Source organism: Indicator indicator, unplaced genomic scaffold (genome assembly GCF_027791375.1).
Source record: "Indicator indicator isolate 239-I01 unplaced genomic scaffold, UM_Iind_1.1 iindUn_scaffold_145, whole genome shotgun sequence".
Classification (NCBI taxonomy): Eukaryota; Metazoa; Chordata; class Aves; order Piciformes; family Indicatoridae; genus Indicator; species Indicator indicator.
Window position 1 is genome coordinate 45,575 of NW_026539242.1, and position 26,175 is coordinate 71,749.

General features: G+C 47.8%; 1 protein-coding gene across 1 annotated transcript; it reads right to left on the minus strand.

Moving 5' to 3' along the window:
* Window positions 1–150: 150 nt before the first annotated feature.
* Window positions 151–25,425, minus strand: LOC128980381 (zinc finger protein 638-like). The gene is made up of 22 exons (XM_054398851.1): window positions 25,381–25,425; window positions 20,475–20,536; window positions 19,622–19,660; window positions 17,803–18,107; window positions 15,868–16,106; window positions 15,299–15,445; window positions 14,286–14,420; window positions 13,927–13,985; window positions 13,700–13,743; window positions 12,977–13,039; window positions 12,552–12,692; window positions 12,392–12,460; window positions 11,436–11,488; window positions 10,070–10,201; window positions 9,406–9,534; window positions 9,081–9,122; window positions 8,362–8,502; window positions 7,447–7,572; window positions 6,223–6,272; window positions 1,949–3,353; window positions 1,410–1,475; window positions 151–1,200 (listed from the first exon to the last, which is right to left on the minus strand). Exons 1-22 carry the CDS (start codon window positions 25,423–25,425, stop codon window positions 151–153), a joined length of 4,542 nt encoding a protein of 1,513 aa, XP_054254826.1.
* Window positions 25,426–26,175: the final 750 nt, after the last annotated feature.

The following is a 26,175-nucleotide window of genomic DNA, read 5'->3' on the forward strand; positions in this document are numbered from 1 at the left end:
GTTGGACTAGATCTAGATGACTTTGGGAGGTCCCTTCCAACCCAGACCATTCTATCATTCCATGAACATCCCCCCTCCAGCCTGCTGCTTCCTCTGGTTGCTGCAAGGATCTCAAGCACAGGTTACAAGAATCTTATTTTCTCTCTTCCCTCAAACTATGAGAGGTTCCTTACCTTCTGACTTTGAGACCACCACAGTTTCTTCTTCTGGACTCACAGCTCCTAAGATTTCCGTTTCTTCTCGTCCTGCAAGAGCAGCAACCTCATCCTCTTCTGGTTCTGCAACAGGAGCAGCCACCTCTTCTTCTGGTCCTGCAATAGGAGCAACCACCTCTTCCCCTGGTCCTGCAACAGCAGCAGTATCTTTGTCTCCATCCTCATTCAGATTTTTCCCTGGGGAAGTATTTTCTTCTTCCTCATCCTCCTCTCCAACTTCATCTACCGTGACAAAGTTCAGCTCCTCTTTCAGCCGGTTGAAATCATCCAGAAAATCATCTTCATCTTCGTTCTCTTCATCCAAAGTCACTATAGGGTTGTCTTCATTGTCCTCTTGGATTTCATCCACTGTCACCAAAGCACTAGGATCATCAGGCACCTGGGAGGAGGCACCATCCTCAGCAGCCACTTTCTCCTCCTCGTCCTCCTTCTGCTTCAGCACATCCTCGATGCTCAAGCCTGCAGGCTCGTTCAGAGGCAGCTCCTCTACTTCACCGATCTCATCTACAGTCACCAAGGGCTCAGCCTTCAAATCCTGCTCCTCAAAGGCTGACCTGGGCAGGTCCTTCTGTGAGCTGAGGTCCTGCTGGCCTGGTATCTCATCCCAAGGAAGAAGCAGTTGTGGGTCCTTCCCTGCTTCTGACTGCAGCTCTTCCTCTTCCAGCACTTCATCCACCACCAGCAGGCCCTGCGAGTCCCCCAGCGCTTCCAGATGAGCCACCTCCATCAGCTGTGCAGCCATGTCCTCTTCCTCCCCAATTTCATCCAAGGTGACAAAGGGGAGCTTGTTTGCTGCAGCATGGGCCACAGAGCTCTTCCTTTTCCTCCTCTTGGAGCTGGGCTCAGCAGAGAAGTTCGTTTTAGCCCCAGCTTTTCTCTTCCCCCTCGGGGGATTCCGGCGCGTTCTCACGGGAGACTCCGTCTCTTCCACCACCTCATCCACGGTGACAAACTCATCCAGGTTAAAAGGAAACAGCTCTTCCTCCTGGAGAGTGGGGAAATGGGAATGCAAAAAAGTTTGACATTCATCTGGTGACACAAACCTTCCCCTGAAGCTTTTTAGAACACACACAGATACTCTGAAGAGTTTAATGACCACCTGGTGACACAAACCCTCCCCTGAAGGTTCTTGGAACACACACAAATATTCTGAAGACAATCTGCCTTGAAGCTCACCTGGGGTTAGATCCTTACCTCCTTTTGTTTTGCACTGCTGCTAATGCCACTTTTTGAAGCCTTCGTGTTGTCACCAGCAGAAGCCTGCAAAATCAGACACAAGTTCACATGAAATCAATTAAGCCAACTAACCTGTCCACGAGCTTAAAAGTCACAAACAAATTCAGCTATTCTTTTCTTTTCCCTTAATGAGCTTTAAGTTGTCCATTTTGCTGCTTCTGATCACAGGCTTGGCAAGGACAGAACTAAGCCATCAGCAGGAGAGTCCAGGCACAGAGTCTCTAGCAACAAGTCCCAGGTGACACCTTGCTGAGCAGCCTCTTTTCAGAGTCAGTGTCTGTGCAGGACTTGACAAAGCAAGCATCAGGTCAGGAAAAGGACAGAAAGCTTTGCAATTCCCACTCAGAACAAATCCAAGAACATAAAAGCCCAAACCAGCTGGGTGATTTATGACAAAGGGAAGGGGAACAAAATCTTGTCCCACACTCAACATCTGAGAGAAGCCTGGAGCTAGCTCCTGCTCAGGCACACTGAACAGACCTTCCTGCCCTCCTCACCTTATTGCTGCTGCTGTCTCTCTTCATGCTGGGTGCTCTACTCTCCCCCTCGTGAGACTGTTTTGAACTAGCCCTAGATTCCACTTGGGAGTCCTTCTCTTGCTGAGATGAATTCCTCCCATTGCCTCCCCTTCCATCAACCACAGAGCTTCTGCTGGCTTTCCATTTGCTGCTGCCATCTCCCAGGCTCAATGTGCTGCTGCCAGGTCGTAGGGGATCCTCTTCTTTCGATGTCGTTTTCTTCTCCACCACTGCTTGGCCTTGGCTCTCAGCTTTTGGGGGAGAGTTCTGCTCCCCTCCTCTACACAGGAAGGGCTCATTTCTCTGCACTGGAATCCATGACTTTGAGATATCCACAAGAGACACCACTGCCTTTAAAATGGTTTTATCAACAGCAGAAGATTCTTTGACAGAGAAAGAGGAATTAAACATAACTGCTTTGGAGGCTTCATTACTTTTTGTTGGTCCTGTTCCTTCACTTTGAAAGGCTTTGTTTAAACTTCCCTCATTGTCCTCACCAGCAGCATTTGCAGCATTTTCACCAGCAGCCCCAAACTTGGCCACGAGCTTTTCAAGTTGCTTCTCTGTCTCTGCCCCAGTCCTGTCCAAAAGGTTTTCAGGGTTCTCCTCTGCAGCTCTTCCAACTGCAAACACAAAATCTTCTGGTTTCACCTTTCCAGTTCCACCCAGTTTCTTTCCCACAGCCACCCCAGGTTTGCTCTCCATTGTTGGCATCAGAGCCATTTCCTGTCCAGTTTTCACAGCATCAGAACGAGGATTCATGGTAGAAGCATCCAACTTGTTGGTTGGTTGTGTGACACCAGACGACAGCATGTGCACTGAAGCTGCACCAGGACGAGGGGGCAGCACTTCAGGGACAGTCCCTCTTGATTCCCCCACTCCCAGTTTCACAGCACAATCTGGCAGCACACCTTCAGCCTTGCCCACTCTGGACAGTTCTTCTGGCAGCTCAGAGGTAGAAGCAGCCAACCCTCCATCTTCCTCTTGAACCTCCTTCTCTGATGCAAATCCAAGAGCAGACTCACACGGCTCCGGTTCAGCCTTAGCTCGAACTGCCTCTCCTCTCTCCACACTGGAAGGTGGCAGCAGCATCTCTTCTGACTTCACTTCAGATGATTCACTATCAGCAGATCTGAGAGATGCCACCACAGCTTCAACTCCAGCATCCACCTTCTCCAGAGATGTTTCTGCTGTTCTGGCAGCAGACTCCCTCACTGCTCCTTCCAGATGGGACTTGGAGGGCTCTGTCTGCGCTGCTGACAGCTCGTCTTTGACATGAGAGATGGGAACAGGTCCTTTCTTTGCCACACTGGCCTCTACTGGAGGATTAGCAGCTGCTGTTTGCACCACTCCTGATCCCTCTGGATATTTTTTCAAGCCAGAGCTAAATGCATTTGAAAAAAACACAGAAGAAATCAAACCATGTTGAGAATTCTACAGTTAGCAGAAAGCTCTCGACACCAGCGGGTGGGGGTAAGGGGGTCCTGGTGCATTAGTGCTAAGCATTTGGAAATCTTAGCCTGGCAGTGTTAAAAGGGTTACAAAAATGGAGGCAAACAGCTTTGTGCTTCTGTACAATCCACCTCAGCACCACTCTTACACCTCAAACTTCACTACAGAGTTGCCACCTCAAGGTAGCACCCACTAGAGATGTGCCCTGTGACCTCAGCTCCCCAGACTGAGATGCCCTGATGCAAGGCAGGCTGTGAAAGCACATCCACAGCAACACTTCAGTCTCCCTGTATGAAGGAGTTACCAGAGGTTTATATGTTTGAAGACAGCAGATTCTGCAGTCACTCTTTAGTAGCTGGGAGCCTGAAGTTTGGGAGGGTTTGGGGTCAGGTTTGGGAGAAGGGATGCTTGGGTTTTGACCTCACATAATAGCAAGGAACACAACTCAGCAGGCTCTGTTCTCACTGTGTAACTGCCAACTGCCAGCAGAATAAAGCCCAAGGTGACAATGCAGAGCCAAGTGCTTTTCAAAGAGCTTCAGTGACAGCAAGGGTTTATTCTCCCCTAAAAGAAAGAATCCCCTGGTGATGATCTTAGGACACACTGAAATTAAGAGATGGGGCCCCTGCTCCCTCAAGGCATCCAAGGGGGCAAAATGCCAACACTGACAAGCTCTCTGTGTCAGAAGAAACACCAAAAGCAGTGGTGGCTCTGCAGGATGGAGCTGCCTCTGCTGGGTTTCTCCTCACCTGAGTGTATGAAGAAAGGGTGACCATGTGTACCACCCCCCTTGGTGGTGGGAACAAAGAGGAGCAGAGGAAGCTGCCCTTTTGGTACTAAGGCCAGCATGATGTCAGGGACAAAATGGAAGTCTTGACCTAATGGAACTCCCTGCTGATGGAGATGTTAAGTCTTGAAGTGGTCAGATGAGAGGGTTCCTGAGATAGAGGTGGAAACTGGCCTCTTCAGCTAACACCTGTGCTACAGAGGCACCACAGAACCACACATCTCAAAGGTTTCCTCCAGACCTGAGGACACTGCCCTCTGCTGCTACAAAATGTGAGAGGGAAGAGAAGCAGGGACCTGAATCCAGCTTCCAAATCTTTCACAGCATTGATTTAAAACTGGAGAACTTGGCCAGCAGGTGGAGGGAGGGGACTCTGCTCCTCTGCTCTGCTGAGATCCTACCCAGAGTGCAGCATCCTGCTCAAGCCCTCGCACATGGACACCAACCTGTTGGGGTGGGTCCAGAGGAGGGACACAGAAATGATGTGAGGACTGGAAGCCCCCTGCTGTGAGGCCAGGCTGAAAGAGTTAGGGGGTTGCTCAGCCTGGAGAAAAGAAGGCTCCAGGAAGACCTTCTGGGGGCCTTTCAGTGCTTAAAAAAGGGGATGATCAGACAGCTGGGGACAGACCAGTTAGATGTTGGGGAAAAAAAAAAAAAGCTCTTGGGAACCCCTTCTGCTCCTCAGATTTTGCTCCTTCTTTCCCTCCTCAGAAACATGTGAGAAGGTCTTCAGCTAGATAATCATACTGAAGATCCTGGAAGAGAACTAGAAAAACAGATCAATCAGGTCACAAAAGCTTGGAGCAGAAGAGAGTTGCCTCAGTCAAGCAGGAGACAGCTGTCTCAGAGAAGGGCAATGCCTGTGGTGTTATTTGCAGGGAAAAATGCCCATCTGCCCCAACAGCTTTCTCTGTTCAACTGCCACAGCAGGATGCTGGGCAGAAGCTGGGATGCATCTGAGAGCTGCTGGGTTTGAGTCCTCACCACCACTGACTAAAGCCCACCAGAGGCTGGAGTCCAAAAGGTCACCTGTGTGTCTGCTCTTGTGTGAGCCTGAGACAGCTTAGGAACTGAACTCTCCCAAAAGTGACTGGGGTCTGAGGAGAGGTTTCATGAACCTAGGAGTGTTTCCCTTGAATTCTGAAAGAAAGAGGGTTTGGTGCTACAGTAACAGTCTGTGGTACTGGAAATTGCAGCTTAGGATCATTATAACAGAGTTTGATTGGTTTCTTTTAATAAAATTAATCCAGAAACATGGATTGGAGTCACAGAAGGGGCTTTAAGTCATATCTGTTAACAAGAATTCTTATCATGATCTATCCATGTATAAAAAAAAAACCCAAAACAACAACACATAATCAAAGCTCTAAACCCAACAAATAATTACTCCACAATCAGAAATGTAAAGCAGTTTGAAATAGAACAAACCACCACCCTCCCCCCACCATTTCCAGGTTCTGCCAGTAATAGTTTTGTTTTCAATCAGTTCAGGGCTCTGGATCACAGCATGAAGTTAATGAAGTGAAACAAGCAAATTTCAGTTTATTTTTTAGCAGCTGGAAACAGAAAGGAGGTGCTCTGACAGAGGAAAGGGCTGCAGGACGATGGGAAGAGATCACTCCTTGGTTAGATCCAACAGAAAAGAAGAAGTCTCTTACCAACATGAATAATCCAAACAAACTTGCCAGGCCCCATGGTAAAATCCTGGCCAAACTGGTAAGAAAAAATCCCAACAAACCAACAACAAGGACTCAAACTACACAGAAAAGAGGACTCCAGCCCCAAACATCCAAGAAATGACAGACATGGCAACTCTGCAGCAGGACACTGGAGGATGTCCTGCACACACAGAACACACAACAGCCCAAGAGAGGGGACAGCAGGCAATGGTGGATCTCAGGGTGGGTCTGCTGATTGGGCTGAGGTAGAGGTGGTGCAGCAACCTGCTTACCCTCAGCCAAGCATTCCAGGAACAGACAGACAGAAAAAGGCCTTCACTACAAGACTCTCATACCTTCCTTGGCTTGCCTCCTCTTTCTTCACTTCTTTTTTCACAACTTCAGCCTGAAAGGCAAAAAGCATGGGTCAGGATCCATCACTTGGCTCATCACCAACACCAGAAACTCACCTTCAGATGGGTCACCCATACTAAAAAGTTCTGCAGCTGCTCTCCATGGAATATGTATTTCATAGCAAATCAAAGCAAACAGCAGTGGAAGAGATTTTACTGCAGGTGAAGTCCAGAACATGCAGCACACCACTGCTTGCTTCCTCTCCTCCTGGCTTTGAGCAGAACTAGCTTTACTCTGTGACGTATATCAGGGGAGGGATGTTCAATACAGCTCCCAGGCAGCATCTCAGTGTCCTGTGCCGGAGAGGATGCTAAGGGCTGCAGAGCTCAGGGTGAAGGAGCTCAGCTGTGTGACACACAACAGGAGTACAGCTTTTCCACAGACAAATCACATTCCAGAGACAGTAAGAATCTGCAGAAAGCCCAAGGGCTGCTGCTCACAAGATTTGTGCTCTAGACCTTCCTCTAGACCTGCTTCATTGCCCTTCTCTGGACACACTCCAGCACCTCAATATCCTTCTTGGAGTCAGGGACCCAAAACTGAGCCCAGGATTCAAGGTGTGGCCTCACCAGTGTTGAGTAGAGGGGGAAAATTCCTGCCCTGATCCTGCTGGCCACACAACTGTTGATCCAGGCCAGGATGCTGTTGGCCTTTGTGGCCACCTGGGCACACAGTGACCCATTATCAGCTGTTGTCAAGCAACACCCCCAGGTCCTTTTCTGCCAGGCAGATTTCCAGTGACTCTGCCCCAAGCCTGGAGCATTCCTGGGCTTGTTGTGACCCAAGCACCCGACCCAGCACTTGGCCTTGCTGAAGCTCATCCCACTGACCTCATCCCATCACCTCAGCCTGGCCAAATCCCTCTCAGCCCTCCAGCAGATCTGCACTCCACCCAACTTGCTGTCATCTGCAAACTGACCAAGGATGCCTCAGTGCCCTCATCCAGATCATTGATGAAGATTTTAAACAGAACTGGCCCCAGTACTGAGCCCTGGGAACATCACTTGTGACCAGCCACCAAGTCAGTCTGGTCCCAGGGTGCTGCACCATTTCCCTCTCATCCACAAGAGCAGCAAAATACATTGTCACCATGAGCTGCTCTTCCCAGAAAGGTGGTTCTTGTCCAACAAGTGATTGCATATTGAAACAGAAGGATGAAACCTCACCTCAGCAGTCTCTGCACTGGGTGACAAGGTACAGGTCAGCGTGTGGTCACCCATATTGTAAGGGTACTGCTGCAGGAAACTGTACATGGACCTGGCTGACTTGGCACTGTCCAGCTGCAGAATTGCCTGGAAGGAGAAAAGTCCAAGATTCAAGTAACTGTTCAGGTAACTGTTTAGATATTGATCAGCATTGATCCCCTCAGGCTGCTCTTCTCCAGGCTCAAGAGCCTCAGGCTTCAGCCTTTCCTCCCCACAGGCACCAGGCCCCTCCAGCATAGCCTCTGCTGGAATCTCTCCAGTATTTCCCCGTCTCTCTTGAACTGAGGAGTTCAGAACTGGACCCAGAACTGCAGGTGTGGCCTCCCTAAGGCAGAGTAGGGGAGGAGAGAACCTGCCTCAACCTGCTGGTCATGCTCTTAATGCACCCCAGGATCCCACTGGCCTTCTTGGCCATGAGGGCACATTGCTGGCTCACGGTGAACTTCTTGCCCACCAGCACTCTCAGGTCCTTCCCCACAGAGCTGCTTTCCAGCAGTGTCAAGAGCAAAAACACATTAAAAAAAATAAAATAACTGGGTTTATAAAAACTGAAACTCGAGTCACAACACTTTCAAGTGTCCCAAACACAAAGCAGTTGCAGCAATTCTGACATTTTCACTTCCCAAAGTCATTTTTTTTCTCCCCAAGGTTCCTATAAAATGGGACCTCATTTCCCTCCCCCCTAAGCTTAATAACTTCCCCAGCCACTTGGGAAGCTTCACTGTGCTGTTCACACCAGAAAAAGCCAAAAGCATGGATTGGTTGGTTGGCTTCTGACTTCCTCACTGCCCCCAACAAACGTTCAGAAGGGGTGAGAAACTCTGCTCTGCCATTAGCAGAACATTCTGGGTGCTGGGAGAGGAAAAGCTCACTTGCCTTGTTTTTGTTCTTCAGGACAACATAATTGTCCACTTTTCCAAACCGAAGTCCCACACAAACTGCCTCCAGTTCTCTGTAGCCATCATCTGGCAGGTTCCCGAGATGCACAAATCGATTGTGGAAAGCTGCAGTGTTCACCTGAAGGACATTGGGGACAGAACTTGGGTTTAACTTTCTAACACACTTCTGCAGCGACTTACTAAAGCCCCACAGAAAGCTTTTCTGTCACTCAGACCCTACTGAACAAAAGCATCCACACAATCCCAGCATCACATCTGCGGATTCACATCACAATCAGGCCAGAGGGTGTGCTGTCTAAAAAAAAAAAAACCAAAAAAAACCCCAAAAAGGCAGCAAAGAAGAGATGAGTTGCTGAATTCCAGCTGCTGAGGCACACACTGTGTGCTCTCCCAGTCACAGAGGTCAGCAGCTTGTTGTTAGAACAGGAAAAACTCATAACAGAAGGGAAAGGTCTCCAAGGACTCCTATTAAATGTTTCATTCCTTGCATTTCATGCATTATGGAGCTAAACAAAGATAGCAACATTGAATCCTACTCCCTTGCTCATTAACCCCTGAGCACACCACAGACAAACATTAAATTCAGGAGCAAGCTTAGAGAACAACTCCATCACCTGGTATTTCAGGATGAAGGGTGCTGTGATCCCATTTAATGTATTTTGATAGCTACTGGAGGAATGACTGCAAGCAACTTACCTTAGGGTCAGAATCTTTAATGAGAGCAGTAAATATTGCTTCCTTGAAAAGAAAAACAAAGAGATTTTAAAGAGTTGAACTGTAGAACTCCAGCTTCATTAGCAGTCACTGACTCACAGCCACTGCTTAGTTTCTACTTTGTAAATAAAATCAGATCAGAACATCAAGAGCCAAAAAGACAATTAACAGAATTAAGTCATCAGGATGACAAACCATCAGAATTCATAACACTGCTGGTGTATAAAAGTCAGCTGGAAGAGAAGATCCTGCTCTGCACTGAAATGTTACCACATATCCCAGAATTTCCACGTGTTGTATCACTTACTTCATCCTTGACAGTGGTGCACTGAGGCACCATGTTGATGCAGAGCTGGTTTCCACCCAGGGACCTTGGGAAGCAGCTGTAAAATTTGACCATGGAGTCAGCAGATTTTCTGTTTATTTCAAGATAAGCCTTGGAGAAGAAAGAAAACAGCCCCAAGTTAAAACTGACATTTAGCAAAAGCATCTCACAGCAATGCTCTCCTGAATCCCAGCACAGTGTGGGTTGGAAAGGATCTCTGAAGATCACCTAGTCCTACCCCCTGCTAAAGCAGGGCACTCACAGCAGCTTGCCCAGGAGCACAATGCCCAGGTGGGTTTGGAAGCTCTCCAGAGGAGACTCCACAGTCTCTCTGGGCAGCCTGCTCCAGGGCTACAGCACCCTCACAGCAAAGAAGTTTCTCCTCATGTTCACGTGGACCTTCCTGGGTTCCAGTTTGTGCCCACTGCCCTGTCACTAGGAACCACTGAAGAGAGCCTGGCCCCAGATTCTTGCCCCCAACACTTTAGCTGTTGATCAGATCCCCTCTCAGGCTGCTCTTCTCCAGGCTGAACAGCCCTAAGTGTCTCAGCCTTTCCTCCCAAAGAGATGCTCCACTCATGCAGCACTATTCTCACATTTGCTGCTTTTCACTAGGTAGAAATGCTACTAAATAGCAATCAAATACCTTTTTATGAGATGATAAAATCAGCACATCCCTCAGTCCTCCAAAGGGCTTTGCGAGGTTGGAAACTTCCTCCACAGAGTATCCTTTCTCAGGGAGGTTTGAAACAAGAACCACACAGATATCCTCAAGTTCCTGTGAGCAAGCAAGAGTCAGTTATCACTGATGTTCCTCATTTCCACATCAAAAATGCTGTTACTACAGAAAGGAGCATTTACTGTGCTAGAGAAAGCCACCACTGAATAAAGCACTTGCTTAACATCCTGTTAGAGCAGTTGCAGTGACCCCAAACCCAAAGATCATTAAAAGATGTTTAGGACTCAGCAGCAAAGCACATTAAACATCATTAGAGAAAAGTTGAAAATCCATCATGTAATCACCTTCATTACAGAGGAATAGCATTATTTGGGTGGGAAGAGACCTTTAAGATCACAGAATCCAAGCTTTAACCCAGCACTGCCAGGTCACCACTAAACCATGTCCTGCACCACATCTACACAGCTTTGAAACTCCTCTCCAGGGAGGGGGAGCTCCAATGCTGCCCTGGGCAGCCTGCTCCATGCATTGACAACCCTCAAGGGCAAGAAATTGTTCCTCATGTCCAACCTAAACCTCCCCTGGGACAACCTGAAGCTGTTTCCTTTTGTCCTGTCACTTGTCCCTTGGCAGAAGAGACCAACCCCCACCTGGCTCCAACCTCAGCCTCCTTTTCTCCAGGCTGAACAATCCCAGTTCCCTCAGCTGCTCCTTAAGACTTGTGCTCTAGATCTCTGACCAGCTTTTGGCATGCTCCAGCACCATGATATCCCTCTGGGAGTGAGAGGCCCAAAACTGCACCCAGTGTTGGAGGTGCAGCCTCACCAGTGCCCAGTACAATCCCTGCCCTGCTCCTGCTGGCCACACTCTTGCTGATCCAGGCCAACATGCTGTTGGTCCTCCTGGCCACCTGGGCATACACTGGCTCATCATCAATCAGCTATCAACCAATACCACAAATTACTGCCTAATTGTGGACTTATCTACACCTAAGCAAATCTCATGTTAATTCATCAAAATCTTAACCCAAACCCCCCCATGATTATGCCACCCACAACATCCAAAGAGAGGAACTCACTGGAGGGCAACAGAGATGGTCAGAGCGTGAAAGATCTTTTGGAGTAACCAAACTCTCAGAAAAGTGTGAAAAACCAGAGAATGAGATGGACAGACATCTATCAAATCACACTAAGGAAGGAGAAAAGAAACTATTCATTGTTTCTCACAGGAGATTAAGAGGCAGGGGATTTCAGCTGGAAGTTTTCAGATAGCAAACCAAAAAGCACCAAGTGCAGACTCTGAGCTCTCCAGGGTCAGGCACCTTTACACTGACCTTGCTCGCTGGTTCTGTGGCCTCTTCACTCTCTGTAGTTGTTACCGTAGCTTCTAGGAAGGAGTGGGAAGTATTTAGTAGTTCAGCAGAGACCTCTGAAGCCTGTAGAGCTCTAAGAACCTTCTTGTCACTTTTTGTCACCACTGCCATTGTGAACAATGAAATGTTCCTTCGTTTAGCTTGCAGCCTCAAACGAGACAGCTGGAGTTATGGAAATGCTTCCAAAAGGAACAGTTTTATGTAGGGATAAAAACTTCATTCCCATCTCTGGATCAGCAAGCACACACACCTTCAGAGATTCATGGAATGGGTTGGGTTGGAAGGGACCTTAAAGATCACCCAGTTCCAACCCCTCTGCCATGGGCAGGGACACCTTCCACTAGCCCAGGTTGCTCAAGGGCTCACTCAGCCCAGCCTCAAACACTCCCAGGGAGGAGGCATCCACACTTCCCTGGGCATCCTGTTCCAGCGTCTCACCACCCCCACTCCAAAGAATTTCTTGTTAACCTCCCGTCTAAATCAGCCTTCCTCAAGCTTCAATCCATCCCCTCTCATCCTATCACTACAAGCCCTTGGAAAAATCCCCTTTCCAGCTTTCATATAGCCCTATTCAGGTACTGGAAGGCTGCCATGAGGTCTTCCCAGAGCCCTCTTTTCTCCAGGCTTGGAGAGCTTATCCATTGAATAACCACACAATCCCCAAATCCCAGCATGGTAGGGCTAGAAGGGACCTCTGGGGATCACCCAGTGCAAACCCCCTGCTAAAGCAAGATAACCCAAAGCAGGTTGCCTAGGATCACAATGTCCAGGTGGGTTTGGAATGTTTCAGTCAGTGAATTTATTCCAATCATTTTTCTTTTCTGATATTCTATTATTTCAACAGCCTAACTCAAAAGCATTCTCATCTTGTTCCCAGCAGCAGAGAAATGAGACAATAGTGTTAGGCAGCAATTTACCTTGATCAACTAAAGCTTCCTTAAACTCATCCAAGTCTGATGCTGCCACCTGAGGCACCTGAGGTTTCTCTAAAAAATGAATCAATTCCAGAAGACAATTTTAGACTTCACACAGCAACTGGGAAATGACTTACAAATGGCATCATCACATCAGGATTACCTAGCACAGGTGCAGGGTTGGTCACCTCCCCTGTCTGCACAGGCTCTGTAACTCCATCCTTGTCTGGAATGTGCTGTGGTTCTGACTGTGTCATTTTCTCACCTTCCACTTCAGCTTTTGTGGAGATCTCAGGGTCTTCATCTATAGGTTTTGTTGGTAAGAGCAGGAAAAAAAAAAGGTGTTTTTCCATTTCACTAGATGGAACTAACTGATTGAATGAGCTACGCTCTGTATTTTTCTGCCAAAGACTCAGAGGTCTCCTATCAAAGTCCTAGACCTTGTTAAAAGCAGGCAGAAAACACTGAACAGGAAAAGCCTGGCAAGGCAAGTCCATGCCTGTGGTTAATGACCTGCTCTGGAGACAGGGAACAGAGGGATGGAAAAGCACTTGCTCATCGTTAACTCAAAGTTCTCCTCAGTCTTACCTCCAGGGTTTGAAGTTTCCTTGGTTTTACTACTTGTTGGTTTCTTAGTCTTTTCTTTTTTACCTACATGAAACATCCCAAAATGAGTGTCAGTAGGAATGCTTATTCCCTAGGTTACTCACAAAGGGTATAAAAAGACAGAGATAGTTTAAATCTGCAGAAATTCAACTGATACAACAACAAACAAAACAAAACAAAACAAAACCAAAATAAAACAAAAATAAAACCACACCACCATACAAACCCTAACCAATAACTTAATTCCAATAAACTAGGGAAGTGGAACAGCTCTTGGGAATTTGTTTAGGATTCTGGTGATAACACTTCAAGAGATGAGGCAAACACTTAAAAATGACAGAGATTAAGCACAGGAGAAGGTGGGGTTTCATTGCTACTTGAGGGCTGGCCTTGGTGGGTTTATTCAAAGGAAGAGTGACTGGGTAGCATGAAAAGGCAGCTATTTGAAGGCATAAAGCAGGACTTCACCTCACAGCTCCCTGAACTTGTTCTCAGCCACTATTAAGAGAAGCACTGGCACAAAAGTGAGGCTGGACAGGGCTCTGAGCAACCTGATCCAGTTGAGGATGCCCCTGCTGACCGCAGAGTGGGTTGGACTAGATGACCTTTGGAGGTCCCTTCTAACCCAAACCAATCTATGATAAAAAAGCAGTAGTGGAGTGGAGAGAGAAGAGAATAACTGTTAAAAGACAACCAGAACTCTACCTGTGCTAGATTTAGGTCTCTTCGTGGTGGTGGTCTGATCTTTTCTATGATGAGTACATTGGGGAAAAAAGGAAGGAAAAAACAAAAATCACCTTCAAAGGCAACAATTGATTAATATCCAAAGCAGCTAAAAAGACTCAAACTCAGTAAAAACCAAGAAACCAAACAGATCTGAACCCATTTGGTTTGCAGTGGCTATCAGAGAGGGATGGGGTGGCAGCACTTACTTGGTGCTTGGCAAAACCTTTTTAACAGGCTGAGTCTTTTTTTTGATGCTTGTTTTGGCCTGAAATGGGCAGAAAGATGAACTTTTACTGCACAATTATATACAAATGTGTGTACCTCTGTATTAAGTGTATTAATATCTGTATTGTATGTATTAATATATTAATATTCCCATGTTTAACCTGATACTAGGCACTAGCTCTGAAAAATGGAGCACTGCAATTAGGATGTGCAGATTCATACACATTTTGAGCTGCTCTTTATGAAACAGAAATCTAAATTACATGGTAACTACTACATCTATTTGTTCTGGAGTAGAGCAGGTTTTGGAGCAGAGACCCAAAGTCTCCCAGCTGCTCACCTTGTTGCCAGGAGGTGCTTTTGGCTTCTCAGCCACGCTGATTTTCACCCTCCTGCCGTTGACCAGCACCGGCGTCATCTCGCCGTATTTCACAGCTGCTATCACAGCTTCCTTGTAGTTCATCTCCAGGAAGGCCTGGAACACACAAAGGTTGCTGCTGGTGGTACACAACTGGGAGGAGTGACTGACACCACACCAAGCTGGGCTGCTGTTCAGTGAGACCTGGGCAGAGGGGAACCTCATGAAGTTCACCAAGGGCAAGTGCAGGGTCCTTGACATGGGAGGAACAACCTCCTGTACCAGAACAGGTGAGGGGTGGAGCTGCTGCAAAGCAGCTCTGCAGAGAAGAACCTGGGAGTGCTGGTGTGCAACAAGTTCACCATGAGCCAGCAACATGCTCTCGTGGCCAAGACCACCAGTGGTCTCCTGGGGTGCATTAAGAGTGTGGCCAGCAGGTCAAGGCAAGTTTTCCTCCCCTTCTCCCCAGCCATAGCAAGGACACATCTGGAGTACTGGTCCAGTTCTGGGCTCCCCAGTTCAAGAGAGACAGGGAACAACTGGACAGAGTCCAGTGAAGGCTCCAAAGCTGCTGAGGGGCCTGGAGCATACCTGTGAGGAGGAAAGAGCTCTGGGACTCTTAAGCCTGCAGAAGAGCAGCGTGAAAGAGGATATTCTCAATGCTGAGCTAAGGGTAGGGGGCAGGAGAATGGGGCCAAACTCCTCAGTGGTGTCCAGTGACAGGACAAACTGGAACCCAGGAGATTCCATATGGAGCACAATGGAAAAACCTCTTCCTTTTGAGGGTGCTGGAGCCCTGGAGCAGGCTGCCCAGAGAGGTTGTGGAGTCTCCTTCTCTGCAGAGATTCCAAACCCATGTGGACATTGTGATCCTGCACAACCTGCTGTGGATGACCCTGCTTTAGGAAGTCTGAGCTGAGGACCAAAGCACTTCACTTGCCTCTGCTTTTTTTTTTTTCTATGCTGACACCAAAACACCCTGAGGGCAAGCATACCTCATTTCTGGAGCGCAGCACAATGATATCACTAACTTTGCCAAAAGGCTGAACAATCTTTCTAATATCTTGGTCTGAGAAGCCATCATCTGGTAAATCAGATATCTGAAGGACTGTCCCACAGCTCAGCAGCTCCTTCCTCAACAGCTGCAAATTGAAAAGCAAAACAAAGTAAAAAATTTTCAAATCTGGACCAGCAAAGGGAAGCAAAAAAAAAGGAAAAAAAAAAAGAAGGGTCTACAGTAAAACAAAAAAATTACTGGCTAAGAAGCCTTCTTATTACAGTATCCAACTTCTGTGCTTCAGTTTTTTTGGCTGACAGGGCAAAATGAACGCTTTCTACTTGTATGTTTTACTTTTATATGCACAGTAAGCTCCTCCAAAGACAGCTCCCCACTCCTTGTATGAAACAAACAAGTACCCAGTAGAACAAGGACCCACATTTAATGGTTATTTCTTTCTGCTGTTAGAAAGCACCAGAGAGGTTTTTTGCTTCCCATCTGTTAGAAAACCTTTGTTGTGAAATGAGATTCTTAAAAGCACAGAGGAAAAACCATGAAGAAACTCACCCTATTGTAAGAAGGGGCATTAGATCCACTGGTTGAAGCAGCTGAGTCTTCCTCACCATCTTTTGTTTCTTTCTCTTCAGGCACATCATCAGTTTTAGGAGATGAAGAACTTGACTCGGGCAAAGAAGGTTCATCTTTCTTGGAAGCCTTGGCAGAACCACTTGTTTTCACTGGCTTCTTCACACTTCCAGATGACTTCCTTAAGTGTCCATGAGAAGATCCCGATCCTGAAGATCCCACTGCTTGAAGAGATTTATGTTTATTGAACTCTGCTACAAAACCAGGCCCCAAACTCTTCACTACTGCCTCCAACTCTGCCTTTCTATGAATGGAAGGGGAAAAGAAGGCTGAGGGGAGACCTTCTGGCTCTCTACAACTCCCTGAGAAAGGCTATTGGAGCCAGCTGGGGGTTGGTCTCTTCTCCCAAGGAGTCAGAGGATATAGCCTCACGTTGCACCAGCGGAAGGTTAGGTTGGACATGAGGAACAAATTTTCTCCCCAGAAGGATTATCAAGGCCTGGCCCAGGCTGCCCAGGACAGTGGTGGGAGTCCCCATCCCTGGAGGGGTTTCAAAGCCATGGAGATGTGGTGCTGAGGGACATGGTTTAGTGGTGACCTGGCAGTGCTGGGTTAATGGTAGGACTCTCTTGAGTTCCAAGCCTTTTCTAACCTAACCAGTTCTAGGATTCTGTGCTTCTGCATCAGGGAATACCAAAAAGTAAATTTTCGAGACGTGAATCCTCCTCTCCCACAGTGACTTAACAGCAGTCGCTGCCTTGATGCCTTCTGCTATACTCTGTATCCTGCTCTGTCTGGCTCCTTGTCCTACAGGCTGATGTTTTAATTTATTCTTTAATGATCCAAGTTTAATTTCCTGTATGCTTTCTTTCTGTAGGAAATTTTTATTCTGATCCCTAATTGCTTCTTTTCCTCATTTTTCTGCTCTAAAATGGTTTGCATTTCACCCTTAAGATCTCTCTGGAACTCCCTGTTCTTTCACAGCTTTTCACCTAGATTTCCTTCCCACTAGAGCTCAGTAATGGTAGTTTTAGGCTGCACCTTGAAAATTTTCCACAGATCTTGAACAGAAAGTAGTAGAATGTAAATAAATCACCACTGGATGTAAAAAAGGAAAATAATGATAAGCTCTAAATAATCTCTTAGTCAGATTACCAACATAAGATAGTTGTGTATACCAACTTTGTCTCTTTTTGCTTCCTTGCTCTAGCAGATACTAGCTCTGGCTTCTGCTGGCTTTGCTAACCTTGGCTGCATTGCTTTGTTGTGGCTGAGTATTAACAAACAAGTCTCTACTCTTTCTCTTGTCCTGTGGGTATAGGAGGAAGGGAGCAAGGAAACTATTAGTAGTCCCCTGATTTGTCTGGGGGGGGTGGGGGGTGGGGGTGGGTCTTGTGCTGTCTGTAAATTGTAAATAGCTGTAAATACTGTATATTTTGTACATATTCATTGCATTTCATTTCTAGATTGTAGTTTTGCTTGTAAATACAGCAGCTTCATCTGCTTTCTAACTGAGCTGGTCAGGCAATTTTATTTTGGGGGGAATTTCCAACCCACCACAAGTACTTCTCAGAAAGATGAGGACAGTCTTTTCAGCAGGACAAGGGGCAATGGCTTTAAACTAAGAGGGGAGACTGCCTAAATCCAGGGAAGAAGTTCTTTACTTGTATGGGTGCTGAGACACAGACTCGGGCTGCCCAGAGAAGCAGCAGACAACCCACAGCTGGAAACAGCTCAGGTCGGGCAGGGCTCTGAGCAACCTCATCTAGCTGAAGGCGGCTGGTGCCTGCGGGGAGGCTGGACTAGGTGACATTCAGAGCTGCCTTCCAACCCCCCACGCGGCTGGCGATGGTGTGGACGCAGCTCAGCCCTCCCCGGAGGGCAGGCAGCCGCCGCGGGGCAGCGCGCAGGCCGTACCTCGGGAGTGGCTCGACCTCCTGGACGAGCGGTCATGGCTGGAGGATCTGCGAGGCCGCGGGCTGGCCCTGGGCGGGTGGCGGGAGCGGTGCGGAGACCTCGACCTGTACCTGGGGCTGCGGCGCCGCACGTACCAAGGGCTGCGGCTCCGGCGCCTGGGCCGGAAGCGGCCTGGGCTCCGCGACCTGGAGCGTGACCGGCGGTGGTAGTAGCTGGAGCTCGGGGCTCTGGAGCGCCTGGGGCTGGGACTGGCCGAGCTGGAGCGGCGCCTGGGGGTCTGGTTTTCTTTTTTCTCCACAGCATTTCTAGCGGAGCAAAGGCAAACAAAAAGGGGTTTGAGGAGGTGGAAAAGAAGGGTTGAAAGAACAAAAGAACCAAACTGAGAAGGTTTAGAGTCTCTGTTATGAACAATTTACACGCTGGTAACGGTGGGTATGGGAGTTTAGGATAAGGGAGAGACAACTGGAAAGAAGCAAGAAGGAGGAAATAACCCACGTGGAACAAGAGAAAGCTGCAAAAAAAGCTCTGAAGTTATAAGCTGCAGCGCTATGGGGAGAAAAATAGGAAAGGATCCATGAAAGCCATGAATTAAGATAGTTTCCTTGCCTCTGCCAAATTTAGTTTGGAAGCTAGAAATTTTCAGATGTTAAATCTGAAAGAATGAGTGGGAATGAAAGAGATTGAAGAGGACCATGTAAAGATACTTCTATTACATATTGATGCTACCCAGAGATGTCAAATGGATGGGGAATATGGGAAAAATAATGAAGAGATCCATGAGAGAAACAACCTATCAATGCTGAACAATATCTCAATGGTGCGGGTCAAGCCAGTGGGGCCAGACCCTTCCCAGTGGTGCCCAGTGACAGCACAAGGTGCACCAGGCACAAACTAGAATGCAAGAGGTTCCACCTAAAGATAGTAGGACCAGGCTGCCCAGAGAGCTTGTGGAGTCTCCTTCTCTGGAGAGATTCCAAACCCACCTGGGCATGACCCTGGGCCATCTGCTCTGGGTGACCCTGCTTTAGCAGGAGGGTTGGACTACGTGATCTCCAGAGGTCACTTCCAACCCCCACCATGCTGGGAACCAGGGATTCTGTGAGCAGTTCACACCCTAGGCAGAATGTCAGACTAATTAATGCAAAGCCACAGGAAAAATCAAGCAAAATTTCAAGCCCTATCACTCTAATTTGTATGCAAGTTAAAACACACACAAATATTGAACCAGATCTCACTGCAATCCAGTTTGGATCGGTCCACAGGGTGTGTTTTTAAAAACTTAATAGCAAAGAAGAGACATGAGTTCATGAATTCCAGTGTTTGTCCAGCTTGGAATCACCCAGCTTCCCAAGGGATCCATGGCCTGTGATGCAAAAGCTAACCCCAGCACGCCCACTGTCAAACCGGTTTTGACTTGCAACCCAGAGTGGTTGAACTGGAACAAAGATCCAGTCTAAAAAGCTCAGAATCACTCCTGCAGTTTAACCAGAGATCTACTGCTAGTCAGTCTCACTGCTGTATCACAGCCAGTACCTTCCAAACTGAAGGCCAGTGAGAAGACAGGGTCAGGAGGAGGCTGCTGACAGCATCAGTCTCGAGATCCAGAGTTCACTCTCCTCCTTGTGAGAGTTTTAGCTGCTGGGTAACTTGTTTTACAAAACCACCTCAGGATAAAACCCACAAAAGCTCCACACACAAATTTCTGATGAACACATGAAGCGCTAATACAGCCTGCCAGTAAGCAGAGGAGGAGAATTAATTGCATTCATTACCCATGTACCTATTAACAAAAAACAATCTGTAACCAAAAGGCAGTTACCTCCTTGAGGAATGAGCCTCAGGGTTCCAGTCAGGGTACCTGTGAAATGACAAAAACACAACTGTGACTGAAACAGCAGCATTTGAGCAAAAGTTTCTCCATTCTGTACTCCAGGACCACTAAGGGTCAGCCCAGCTCTTACCCACTGGGCTAAAGCCACTTTTGAAAGCATTCAGACAGTGACCACCCTCATGCTGTGTGAAGGACACCATGCCCAGAAAGTCAAAAGAGGTTCACATCCCCTTCTATTGTCACAGTGATGCCACATCTAGAGTACTGGGTCCAGGTCTGTGCTCCCCCGTTCAGAGATACAAGGAAGTACCAGAAAGAGTCCAGCAGAGAGCAGTGAAGATGAGGGGCATGGGGCATTTCTGAGGAAGAAAGGCTGAGAGCCCTGGGGCTGCTGAGCCAGAAGAAGAGCAGCCGCACAGAGGATCTGACCGATGCTCAGCAAGAGCTAAAGGGTGGGGGGCAAGAGGATGGGCCCAGACTCTTTCCAGTGATGCCCAGTGACAGCACAATAGGCACAAACTGGAACCCAGGAGGTTCCATAGGGAGTATAATGAATCTCTTCTTTCCTGTGATGGGTGCTGAAGCCCTGGGGCAGGCTGCCCAGAGAGGCTGTGGAGTCTCCTTCTCTGGAGAGATTCCAAACCCACCTGGATGTGATCCTGAGCAACTGCTGTGGGTGACCCTGCTTTATCTAGCAGGGGAGTTCGACTGGATGATCCCCAGAGATCCCTTCCAACCCACACCATGCTGGGATTCTGGAAACCTGTCAACTGTCACAGATCACAGCCACGCACAGCAACCACTTTTAACACTGAGGCAACTTTTCAAAGGGGCTCCTTACTCTTGGCGTAAGTGGCGGCAGCTTTCGATGTGAGACGGAGTGTTCTGATGCAAGATCCAGTCCTGAGGGGAGAGAAGACATCCGAGAGAAGTTGGATTAGCTTGGAAAACATCAGCACTGGACGACAATTGCCAGTTAGGTATTGTCATATTTCACCTTCCATCAAATTTCACCTGCCAAGGCCAAATTTCTCCCTTCAGATTATTCCCCCTTAAGTAAAACATTAAAATGATTCGTGATTAGCAGAAGCTCTTAACACAGACAAAGGAATTAAGAAGATGAACCAAATGTATCATATCAAACAAGCCTGTTCCTTCCAGCAATACACTGGGCTGATGTCACCACGCTTTGAACACAAAAGGTTGATCCAACAGCTGGCTGCATTAAAGGCAACCATCAGCAGCTTTCCAGGTTGTCAGAGCGATGATCACCAAGAGAGCGAATTAAGCTGACTTGAAGAGAAGCCCTGACACAGCATGGCATATTAAAGTCAAATGTTTGAACAGAGGCAGGACTCCACATGCCTTCAGCTCCAGAACATTCACATCTGATCACTTTACAGCTAAAGGTCAATGGGAATCAAATCTTCCACACAATTTATTTTAAAAAAAACCCAACACCTAAGTTTTCCATAGGAAACAGCTGATGACACTAACCCAGACTCACAGAATCATTAAGATTGGAAAAGAGGACCAAGATCAAGCCCAACCTTTAACCCAGCACTAAAGGTCATCACTAAACTATGTCCCTAAGCACCACATCTACAAACCTCCCCTGGCACAACCTGAGACCACTTCCTCTTATCACTTGTTTCTTGGGAGAAGAGACCAACCCCACCTGGCTCCAACATCCTTTCAAGGAGCTGCAGAGAGACAGAAGGTCTCTTCTCAGCCTCCTTTTCTCCAGGCTGAACAACTCCAGGTCCTTCAGCTGCTCCTCACAAGTCTTGTGCTCTAGACTCTTCACCAGCTTCTCTGCCCTTCTCTGGACACACTCCAGCACCTCAGTATCCTTCCTGCACTGAACCCAGTGTTGGAGATACAGCCTCACCAGTGCCCACTACAGGGGCACAATCCTTCAGTCCTTGTCCTGGTCCAGTTGGCCATGCTACTGCTGATCCAGCCCAGGATGCTGGTGGTGTTCTTGGCCCCCTGAGCACATACTGGCTCATATCCAGCTGCTATCATCCAACAACCTCAGGTCATTTTCCATCAGATGCTTTCCAGCCCCTCTGCCCCAAGCCTGGAGTGTTCATGGGGTGGTTGTGACCAAGTGCAGAACCTTGTTGAACCTCATCCCACTGATCTCAGTCCATCAATCCAGCCTGGTCAGATCCCTCTGTAGTGCTTCCAACCCTCCAGCAGATCAACACTCCACCCAGCTTGGTGTCACTTGCAAATTGAATGTGCCCTTGACTCCTCATCCAAATCACTGATAAAGAGAATAAAGAGAACAGGCCCCAGAGCTGAGCCCTGGGGAACACCACGTGTGACCTACCTAAGGAAAGAACTTCTGCAGACAGTTTGCTACTGAGAAGAGACATGGCGTGGCCTAAAGCTGTAAGGTATCATGTCAGTGACAACTAAGTATCCTTAAAACCCAACTTTTGGCTGTTTTCATAAACACCAGTAACAATGGCTGAATAGTGCAGTGGCAGGCTCAGCTCCACACAACAGAGCTCTATCAAACAACAGCACTGTGAAAAGCCACCTCACTTCTGAGCACATGCCAGTTCAGAAAACAACAGCTGAACCAATGTGAAGTTGGCAGCATGAGGAACTCCTGCTCAGCCACAGAACTGCTGACCACACTGGCTAAAAGCAAAGCTCATGATAGTTCACTCAGATGAGGTGGAAATGCTCCTGTGACCAGGGCAGAGCTTTGGCAGTGCAGAAGGTGGTGCATGCAGCACCATCAGCCTGTCAAGGCCAAGATGTGCTATGAGACTGTGACCCAAACGATTTATGCTCATGTAGAAGACAGTGGAGCTTAAGGCCATGACGATCTGTGCCAGCAGAGGGACACACAGCACACACAACGGTAAGGAACAAGCAGCTCACCAGTGTACACCATTTTCCCCCTCTCTTGTCATTACTGACCAATCTTAAAGCCACCACTGATGTGTAAAGTCAGACAAGAAAAGATTGTTGCTCAAGGGCTACAACAAATTCCTTGTGGAAATGAAATGAAATTGTGCTTCCAGTGTCCCACGCCGTGGTCCCACACAACGAACAGGCACGCAGCGTCCACCAGATGTTGCTTCCAAGCAGCTTTAGCTCCCATCCAATGAGCCTGGCACTCAACAAGGGGACATTGTCCTCCCTAACAAACACAACCTTCTTCTCACAGCCTTCCTTATGCCAATGCCCTCTTGCACTCCTCAGTTACAGGAGGCTCCATTTAGAATCTTGGAATCAGAGAATCATTTAGGTTGGGAAAGACCTTTGAGATCAAGTTAACCATTAACCCAGCACTGCCAGGTCACCACTAAACCACGGCTCTCAGCAGAACATCTACACAGCTTTGAAACCTATCCAGGAGTGGGAATTTCACCACTGCCATGGGCAGCCTCTTCCAGAGCTTGACAACCACCTTGGGAAGAAATTGTTCCTCATGTCCAACCTCAGCCTTCCCTGGCACAACTTCAGGCCTCTTGTCCTACAATTATTCCCAACTTCCTCATCTAAAATACTTCTCCATAACAATACTGATGACACTTGAGCTGTAGAAGTTGGTAGGAAAAAAAAAACAACACACAACAGTCTGACCCCAGCTTTCTTACAGGCCCCTTTAAGTACTGAAAGGCCACCAGGTGGTCTCTCCCTGGAGCCTTCTCTTCTCCAGGCTCAACAACCCCAAATCTCTCAAGCCTGGCCTCACAGCATTGCTGTGGCCTCCTCTGACCGCTCTCCAGTAGGTCCCTGTCTGTGCTGAGGACTCCAGAGATGGAGCCAGCACTGCAGGTGGGGTCTCAGCAGAGCAGAGGGGGAGAATCCCCTCCCTCCACCTGCTGCCCACGCTGCTGGGGATCAGCCCAGGGACAGGCTGACTCTGGGCTGAGCACACAGTGACAGCCCATGTCCAGGCTTTGCATCCCCAGCACTCCCAAGTCCTTCTCCACTGGGTACTGCACCCCAGCCCTTCATCACCCAGTCTGGATTGATCTCAAGGATTGCCTGGCTACTCAAGAGAACATCACCTTCACATTAAATCTACTTAAGCCAGCAAACAAAAATTGTAAAAGTCAGGGTGATCCATCATACTGACAAGAGCACAAATCTACAGTGCTCCAGAGTGACAAGTGTTTGAGGACAGAGAAATCCCACTTTATTATTCCAGCACAAGTCCTTTTCCACTTGAAAATGAAGCTGCCCTTCCATGTACTCAGAAAATGTCTCAATACGTTGAGGGGTTTGGAAATAGATTTGAAATAAGAACATTAAGGAGAAATTCTATCTACCCAAGACTAAAACTGGGTATTCTTCATGGAAGAAAGGCTGCAGGACATAACTGCACCCATTTTTGAGACACTTTCTAGATCAGCAAGCCACTTCAGCATCAAGTCATTCTTTAAATTCCTTTCTTAGCTCAAAAAGCCCTCTCTTGATTCTTTTCTCAGAACACAGCACTGTGGACAGCCATCCCTGCCAACACCATGAAACCCTCCCTACCACAAGGTAGAAGGGCCAACCCTGCATGTTTCTGGTGCTGCTCCAACAACAAGAAGCTTCAAGTCCATGATAATCATCGTTCACCCCAAAGCCATAATGCTCAAATACTAAATAACCTGTTGGAGAGCTGGTACCTGCCTGAAGAACCATAGACAGCCATGTGTAAAGTCATAATTGGTGACTTCTGAACAAACAGCCACCTTTGAATGGCTATAAATAGTTCTGTAGGAGAGGTGTTCAGGATTCTTTTCTGTTACAGAAGAAGTAGAGAATCCATTTGCTTGCTCAGCTGCCACACACTCAAACCAGAACTCTGCATTTTGGGATGCTGCAGTCATCTCGAGGCTACCTCAGCTCTGATCTCATCAGATCTCATTAATTAAGCAACTTAGATACTCAAGAAGAAAGGCCTACAGAGAGAAATGCAATGTGATGGGGGATGCCAGAAGTGGTTTTCACTCCAAACCAAACCTCAGCCAATGTTTCACTGCAGTTATGGGAGAGCCAAGCTGAAGGAACAAGGAAGAACCTCAGATGATGCAAATGAGATGTTTTGGCCACCACTCAACAGTCACTATATAGCTCGAGAGGCAAATGGACTCTTCAGGAGCAGGAGCCAGGTTTCACATTCATCCACAATCATGTTGTTTTTAATAAAGTACCCACAGGTAACACTCTTGAAGTCTCTTCCAATCAGCAATGAAGCTTCTGCTTCAAGAAAAGGAATCCTGGAGCAGTTTGTACTTCAAGTCTGGGTTAAAACAATGCACAAGACAGCCTGGCACCATGAACAGTCTGAGCTTAAAACTCAGCACTTTCACATGGTTGAAACTGTTTTTCACATGTCCAGTATCTTCAAGATTGGATAGAGAGGTGGTCTTCCTCATTCAGTGCCTTTCTTCATCTTCACCTTTGCCTGTCTACTTCCATGCCAATCTGCCACCTTTCCAAAACACCATTTAGAACACAGCATTTCTAAACTGCTTGCTGCAACCTCTTAGAGCCACAGGCTGGTTTAGGTTGGAAGGGACATAAAAAGCTCATCTGGTCCTTCCTCTGCAGTCTAAACCTCCCTCTTTCAGTTTCAAACCATCACCCCTTGTCTTGTCACAACAGGCACTTGTAAAATGTCAAGAGCTGAGCAGAAAGGCAGAATCCCCTCCCTCCACCTGCTGCCCATGTTGCCTGGGATACAGTCCAGGAAATGGTTTTGCTCTCAGACATCACCAGCTCACACTGAGCTTCTTGTCAAGTGACACCTTCACAGGGCTGCTCTCCATCCCTTCATGCCCCAGCCTCTATTTGTGCTTGGAATTACCTCAATCCAGATGCTGATTTTGCACTTGGCCTCAGTTGAACTACATGATGTTTTCAGGGGCCCACTTGTCAAGCTTGTCCAGGTCCCTCTGGATGGATATCACTCCAGCATGTCAACCACATCTCTTGGCTTGGTGTCATCTGCAAGCTTGAGTGCCCTCAATCCCATTACCCATGACATGAACAGTGCTGATCCAATGACTGACCCCCAAGCTCTCTGGTTAAGAGAATCCCAGCATGGTGGGGCTGGAAAGGACCTCCAAAGAGCCCCAAGTCCAGTCCCCCATGCTGAAGCAGGGTCACCCAAAGCAGATTGCTCAGAATGCCCAGATGGGTTTGGAATCTCTCCAGAGGAGACGACTCCAAAACCCCTCTGGGCAGCCTGCTCCAGGGTTCCAGCATCCTTACACCAAAAAAAAGTTTTCCAGTTTGTTTAGGTGGAACCTCCTGGGTTCCAGTTTGTGCCCACTGCCCCTTGTCCTGCCACTGGACACCACTGAGAAGAGTCTGGCCCCATCTTCTGATCCCCCACCCATTAGCTCTTGCTGAGCATTGATCAGATCCCCGCTCAGGCTGCTCTTCTCCAGGCTCAACAGCCCCAGGGCCTTTCCTCCTCAGAGAGATGCTCCAGGCCCCTCAGCATCTTCATAGCTTCTGCTGGACACTCCTGTGCTGAGGACAATACTCCACAGATGCAGTCTCACTAGTGCAGA